The sequence below is a fragment of the Papilio polytes genome, unplaced genomic scaffold (genome assembly GCF_000836215.1).
Source record: "Papilio polytes unplaced genomic scaffold, Ppol_1.0 DF824146.1, whole genome shotgun sequence".
Classification (NCBI taxonomy): Eukaryota; Metazoa; Arthropoda; class Insecta; order Lepidoptera; family Papilionidae; genus Papilio; species Papilio polytes.
The window spans coordinates 1582964-1590791 of NW_013525058.1; the positions used below are offsets into that span (position 1 = coordinate 1582964).

At 29.3% G+C, this 7828-nt stretch overlaps 1 protein-coding gene across 2 annotated transcripts; it reads left to right on the forward strand.

The window, feature by feature from the left end:
• Nucleotides 1–754: 754 nt before the first annotated feature.
• Nucleotides 755–6859, forward strand: LOC106111982. Of its 2 annotated transcripts, none has more exons than XM_013294206.1 (9): nt 755–772; nt 1599–1718; nt 2450–2483; nt 2707–2722; nt 2964–3231; nt 3543–3576; nt 3815–3824; nt 6226–6270; nt 6484–6859. In XM_013294206.1, the coding sequence occupies exons 2-9, from the start codon at nt 1667–1669 to the stop codon at nt 6679–6681; spliced, it is 657 nt and encodes a 218-aa protein (XP_013149660.1). In that variant the 5' UTR covers nt 755–772; nt 1599–1666; the 3' UTR covers nt 6682–6859. The 2 variants fall into 2 exon arrangements, with proteins under 2 accessions (XP_013149660.1, XP_013149659.1); XM_013294205.1 differs by lacking the exon at nt 755–772 and adding an exon at nt 1272–1447.
• Nucleotides 6860–7828: the final 969 nt, after the last annotated feature.

Here is a 7828-nt window from a genome sequence, read left to right on the forward strand (position 1 = left end):
TTCATGTTTATGCCTTCTGTGTATTTTGACGCTCATTAAAAAATATAAGCAGACATACTATATATAAAGTCATATTAATAATAATGTACAAATATTGAGAGACATTTTTAATGAATTTTAGTACTTGCAATATGAGATTTAAAAAATAACTATATTGGTGTGGCACGGCACTACGGATGACTCTACGTTGTTGATTTCATCTCAAACAGGATCCAATAAGACAATTAACGCATTCTTTCACAACATGCACAAATCGCTTTGAATAGAGAGTAAACAAGGTACGTAATTGAGTAAAATTGCTCTACACCACAATTTAATATCATTACATAGAGGAAGAGATTTCCAGTTTTAACTCTTTTGTGGACAAGGTTAAGTGAAAATTAGTAAGCAGTTATAAAGACAAACAGATTGTTGCCCGTTTACTTATTATATCATGCAATAAACCACATCATGGTAAATGGCTTACTATCGTAGATTTCCACTGGCGAAACAAAAAAATTGTCAAAAATATCCTATGTACATGCGTTTCGACAATAAAAACGCAAACATAAATAGTATGTCTGTGGTAAGATGTAGATTTTTTTTTACATACCAAATAACGAACGACATTAAATGCAATCTTGAAAGTCATATAGGACCTGTTTTGTTTATCAGTGCAATACGAAAATATCATCTTTGTGGAAAATTCGGGAAGGTTAGTCACAATGTGCACGTGTTTTGTGAACAGCGTTTCTTTGTTTTAGTGTTTTGTTTATGTCTTAAAATTGAACAGGTAAATTTTGTAATCGACACGTACTTTTTTTTTTAATTTTCACAATAAGGTGTTTTCAGACAGCAAAATACTGTTTTGCTTTTTCTTGCATGTTTGGTTATTACGTACCTTTGAGGTTCATTCTATAATTTTACAATAACTTTCGATATATTATTTCTTATTAATGTAAAGTAATTTTTTTTTCTATACTTCATTGATGGAACTAATATACTGTTCTGCAATAGTTACTGTTAATACCCACAATTACTATGAGTACACTGTAAACGTAATTAACATTACAAATATTACTTAACATTTTACATAGTGACGGGTTTAAACTTACGTCTTTTGTTTCATAGTCCTTACCTATCCTTGGACTATTAGGCCTAGGACATATAAGACAGATCATCTTGGTTAACACAAACAGAATGAACTGGTTGTAAAAATAGTATTATTACCTATAGAACTAATGTTCATTGTTTTTATTATGCTTTGGAGTCACGAATGTCATTAGCTACGGCCACAAACACGGCTCAGTATCAACGGATTAGTACTGTGCACAAGACTTTAGCAAGCACGAACGATATAAAACTTTATTGTGAAAAAAATAAGTTTCAAAATATAATAAAAACACACAATATTGTTCGAGTTTCCAAGAAAACCTCATGGTTTTTGTTTTCAGTGCGTTACTTCATTCTGAGTCGCCTTTCATTGGATTTATTCTTTTCAATAAGTTTTTCCAGAAAACGTACCGACCATTCGTTTCACTTATTTACACAGCTTGTAATATTCAAACAACAGTCTATGAATAATACTTAAATGAGTTATTTATTGTACGAATTTTCAGTGCTTTGAAAACTACGCTCGAAGATATAACTGCGAACGATTTTCTACATCGAATAATTGACGCTAAAAATGGCGTATTTCACCCTAATTGCTACAATAGTGTTAGTGGTTGGCGTTAATGGTAAGTGAGATTTTATATTTGAATAAAATAAAATATTAATAATACTTAAATTATATCTAGAACGGGAAATTTTGTAAGGACTGCTACCGTCTCGTGCTCCTGTTTTGTTGTCTCTTGAATGGAGTAGCACGAATATTTGTATGAGATTTGTCGGTATACTGTCTATACTAATTTGAATTGTTGTTGTTCTCTGTACGTATTTTTCTCAAATTTTCGTGCTGCTTCTTTTGTGGATTGATTGATATTAATGTGTCAAAAGGAGAGGCTATTTAATTTATATTCTTCAGGCTGTACTATTATTTACGGACTAAATTGTTTATTTAATAGACTATCATTATAATATTTCACAATCAAAAATATTCCATTGCAATATGACGTAAGACCAACTTTTATTTTAAAGACACGAATGCTCAATAAATGAACAGCTGCGTAAATATATGTTTATCAACTTGCATGTATGTTTTACAATGGTAAAATCAATGATTCCTTTGTTGGTATATATTTGAATTTTTAAAACTTTGCTATTTTTTTAATTTGCACAAAAAGAGGTTGTTCTTGATGTCACTCCGATTTGTACTTACTTTAGAAGATTTTCATTATTTATAGCCAAGCTTTTGGCGAATTTTCGGCGTCATTGCCAACACAAGATTAATTTGGATGCACAGTTTTTTTTAGTAGATCATTTGAACATTTGCTGACGCTTTTTAATTGAGTGATTTTTATGGTTTCAGCTGACTCAAGTGATAACGATAATCCGTTTCCAGGGTAAGAATAAATAATAACTATAAAAACGTATGATTCGATACAATGATGTGATTTGTAAAAACTTGGAAAAACCATATATAATTTAAGAAGCAAATTTTTACTTTATGTTTCATCTTTTTTAAGTATCCTTGAAGAATTTTCGCAAAATGTTTCTAGAAGTTTTTATTGGATTTAACTCGTTTTTTACCATAATTTGCGTACGTAATGTTAGTTTTTATTTCAGGTTCCCTTTTAATCAGGTAAGACAACAGTAAACAAAATACTTTTTGGAAGCTTCCTTATAAGTAAGAAATATTTTTAATAAACCTTAATAATTCAGGTAAACTTATTTCATTTATTTTATTGGTTTCAAAAGTTCGTCTTTGTAGATTAAGTTAAGATAAGTTTACATAACTTAAATACATCATTAATAATAAAGTCATGTGTTCTGTTTATCAAAAGGTTTATTGCTGTTATAATTAATTGTAATACAATTTACAGTTTCAAAGACCTTTCCATAACGTCCATGTAAACTCTTTCCAACCATTCTTTCCTTTCCCACTTCACCCCGTAATTCCACCATTCCCCACCATCAAGATACCAAGCCCAGACGACATAATTGGTAAAAACCCTAACCCTGGGGAAACGTATTCTGGTATAGTGGTACAGTCGTCTAGTGGTTACACTACAGATGAGAATGGGAACGTCGTCAAAACTGGTGGTACCACTGTAGTGACCAACGACAACGGTGAAGTTAAGGAGTACAAAGGTTTGTACCGCTTTCATTACATCAACCCTACAACGCGTATTCTGAATTCTCATATAACGCGGAAATTACCCCATATAAAGCGAACATTCTCAACATAATTTACAGAAGAAATCTCTATGACTTAGGGCTCTGCCCTGTTGATAATCGTGTTGTACAGGGGGATTTCTACAAAGAGAATTATTGTTCACTTTATGTGTTTTCAACAAATCATCCTTACTTTCGGTACAGACAAATAAACTTAGTTTACAGCCTTATAGAAGCTTTTACGCTCTAATTGTTAATTTTATGTATTATTTTGTTTCTATTTACAGTTGGAAAAAACCCGCCGGTGATTAAAAACAACATGTAAGTTAATGGTTTTATGGCCGATTTCCCAGCTACCAATCATTCGTTAGTGTTTTTGGTTCGATAATTTCATGAAATGCGTTTCCGAACTACGTGGCTTGAGTTTTACTCCTTTTGTAGTGATAAAATTAATGTGAACTTCAGAAACCCAGCATAAATTATTTAAGCGATTTCAAGTGACAACTTACGATTAGATTGATTGTTTTGCTTTCTATTTATAAATATTTATTTGTTTCAGAGTACCACCGGTAAGAGACGATTAGAGGATAACCGTTTAAGATTAAAATAAATTAGGCGATAATGATTGTTATAAATCGTAATAATAATATAATTATACTAAAACGTAAGAAATAGAGACATCACTATATGAAAACAGGTAAATATATTTTATAGAATACAAAGACGAACTTATAACTTTTGATTTTTTATTTTTAATTTTAACATTCGTATATAAAGATGAAAATTCCTAAATTATTGTTTTTTGTTTCAGTTTCAAAATCCAAAGGTATAGTGGATTAAAATGTCGATCTCAAAATCATCATAACAATTCTTTTTCTTAAATAATATTTCATAATTTAATTAATTAACGTCTACAGATAACAATAACAAAGGGAAAGGTAATGTAGCATAATTCTATTAAATTTAAAATAATGATTTCTAATAATTTCATCATTAAACTGTTTACTTTAGTTAGGAAAGACACTTTAACTTATTTTATTAACTTCAACGGGAAATACTTCAAAATTTTCAATTTCACAGACCCCGCCGATAAATCTGTCAAAGGTAATAAAGATAAATATTCCTTCTAGATAATTCGAAAGAAATGTATAATTAAACAAGATTTCTACTGAAAAACACTTAAAAATACAGGTTACATCTTACCAATATAAATGCAAAAGTTTGGATGGATGTTTGTTAGAGTTTGACACCTAAATTGCTGATTGGATTTCGATGTAATTTGGCACAGATGTAGAACATAGGACAAAGGACTACGTTATTTTTTTAATTCGGGACAAAAAAAAAAACGTAATTTGTCTATTTATTTCAGCTACCGAGAATTGATTTACCAAAGGTTAGCGTCTATTTTAAAAAATTATAGATAGATTCGAAACAAAAATAAGTTTTTTCCGTAACCAAGATAAGACATAATAACAACATTGATATTTGTAAATTTTCAGTTACCTGATATTAATATTCCTGGGGTAAATATTGTAATTGAAAATTGAATTTTAACTATTACAATAAGTAAAGAATTAGATAGTAATAAAGAAATAATTGATTACAGATTATTAATATAAAAGGAGTACAGGTATAAAGTTAATAAATTGTAAATAAATGTAATTGATATAAGAAATGATTCAGGATAAAATTATCTTTCACAGTTGCCTTCGATTGATTTCTCGCAGGTAGAATTAATTACATTGGTAATAAAACATGAGTAACTATAGAGAATTTAATAATTAATATTCAAAAACTTGTAGCTACCTGATATACCAGAAAGCGAGGTATGATAGTTTTACTGCATCTGAATAATGAATCGAAATAAAGAAAAAAATGTGTCTCTCCTAAAGAAATCAAATATAAAAACCATTAACATACAAAGTTCATAGAAATTCTTTTTACATTGTAATAAATTTTCTTTCTAAAAATACTACATTCACGGAATAATAAAATAATTTCTTCTTCATATATTTCATTTCATATTAAGGGAGAAATAACTGTGATTTCTTACAAAGCATTAAATTGAAATCCATAAAACTAAATCTATTTTTACACTATCATATTATTAATACCTTTTTTTTAATTGGTTTATATTCTCGCTCTTGGTGGCATGTCTTAATTACCTTTTTTAACTTTTCATTTCAGTACACAAAAATTACAATTACTGAGGTATTTATTTGTAACGTCTCAATTTCAAAACTGTCCTGCCTGCCTGTCCCACCAAAATGTAAATTATCTGATCTGGCCCAATCCGCTAAGGGAGTGCCATAGACAAGAAACTGAACTGAACTGAATTGTCTGATAACAATGAAACGTGTAAAATATATGACGGAAATATCGGATATTGTCACCTTATCTGACAGTTTTTATCAGCCAGTGGTGGGACAGGCCCTAAGTATTGTATTCCTCTTTAAAATATCAAATCTGTAAAACATATTTGTTTAATTGCGATAAATTCCAAACATCTTCGATCTATTTAAGAACATTTTGTATGTTCATAAGTTAACGTTGTCGATCTATACTAATATTAAAACCAGGAAAGATTTGTATTATTGTATATTGGAATAACTCAAAAACTACTGGGCCGAAAAAAATTCTTTCACCGTAAGATTAGGTCATTTATCTGTGAGTAACATAGGTTTTTTAATTATTTTTAATTTCACGCGGACCAAGTCGGGAGCAACAGCTAGTCATTAATAAATTCAGATCAAACATCAATGTTATCTTCTATTTTTTTTAATATACAATTTCATATAGTGTATGTTTTTATATTTCTAGAACAATTAGGTATGTAAAATTGAATAATAACAGTCATATTATGTTTTGTTAATAACCCGTTGAAATGCGACTTAATTTGTCAGTATTTTTATGTAATGAAACTTGATTTTATTATTTACTATTTCTTAAATACATAAATATATTTCACAGGTGCCTGTTGTGCCGCCAATGCCATTATTTTTCCCGGAAATTCACGTAAGCAATATATTTACTGAAAAAAAAACTGCCGTAAAATGACGTAATACCTACATCTATTGTTTCTATGGTCCCAATGTTATTCTAGACAAGCTTTTACTTTGTATTTGATCAACATATCACAGGACTTAAGGAAATCCTCATATCAATTTTGAAACTAGGTTGAATACGCAATTATTTTGTTTTGTTTGAATGCTTTGTTTTTTATTACAGATTTCATCATTTAACAATGACAACCTGAAGAATATCAAGCCTGGTCCAAATCAACATTTCGTCGGTTCCTCGTCATCTTCCTTCACAGTCTCCAGCAATGTAAACGGCAAGAAAAACTACGCGGGTGCCTCTAAAACTATAGTAAACAATAATGGAAAAGTAGACGAACAAGCTCTCGTTATTGAAAATAGCGTTTAATTTTTATTGTTTTTAAACTTTTAACAGTTGTCATTTTCAAGTGATGTTTTAAATTTACTTTTCATTTACATTTTTTTAACGTCATTCAATTAATATTTTATTTTTTTTTACTTGTTACGATTCCAATGTTTTAGATATCTATAATGTTTTAATAAACCAATGATGATTCTTTATGTTATTTATATTTTATTTATAGATTCCTTTAATAAAATAAAAGATGTCGGCGTTTACTACACGAACGCCTGCTAAAAAAGTCAGTAAAAGTTGCGTTACAGTATTATTGCTATTCTAATTTGAAATGGATCTTCCCCACGAACGCTTCGCAAAGATTAAAATAAAGTAGTAGAAAAAAGAGTTAATTCATCACCAAATGAGCAAAACAAAAATTAGTGATGTATTTAGACGATGTTACTTAACCACACAGTTTGCAGGGATACTTTTAAACTCTTGTTTCTGGGTATATATACAGAAAAATATTCAAGGTTACATACCTAATTTGTAGTCTTTTGAAATTTTCACGACGTGTAATAATCACCCTTCTTTTGTTGTATGATTCATTAACGCGGATAATGAAAAAAATCTTACTAAGTGAGACCGATTAGTTTTACATTATTGTTTCAGTAAATGGTCTATTGCTTGACAGAAAGACTTAAATTTATTTTACTCTGTTGAGTATTTTCAGGTATAATATAGGCTTTTAGAAATATAATGATACCTATAGCAATTTGAAAATCCTACTGTGAGTTTAGTGTAAAATGAATCGTAGTTATAAATACATTTTTACTTACCGAGTGGTTAATAGCTGTTTGGTATTGTAGGATCATGTCAAGGAAATTCAAACAAAACCGGAGTTTGATCTTATATCTTGATATGAAATAAAGCTGATCGATACGTAATTATTGATTCTTTGCTTTTATTATAGATTCTTAGTAGCAGATTAGTCGATAGTAGGTGCAAATTTATAAATAAATTATATGTCTTTGGTCTTGTTGTTCGAGTACATATTCCACAGGAGTTAAAAATTTCAACTAACCTAGAAAATATAATAGATTATTTTAAAAATACACTAAAAACAAAACAAAATGCACTAAAAACAAAACAAAATACACCAAAAACAAAATATTCTCAAAAAAACAGTACACTAAAA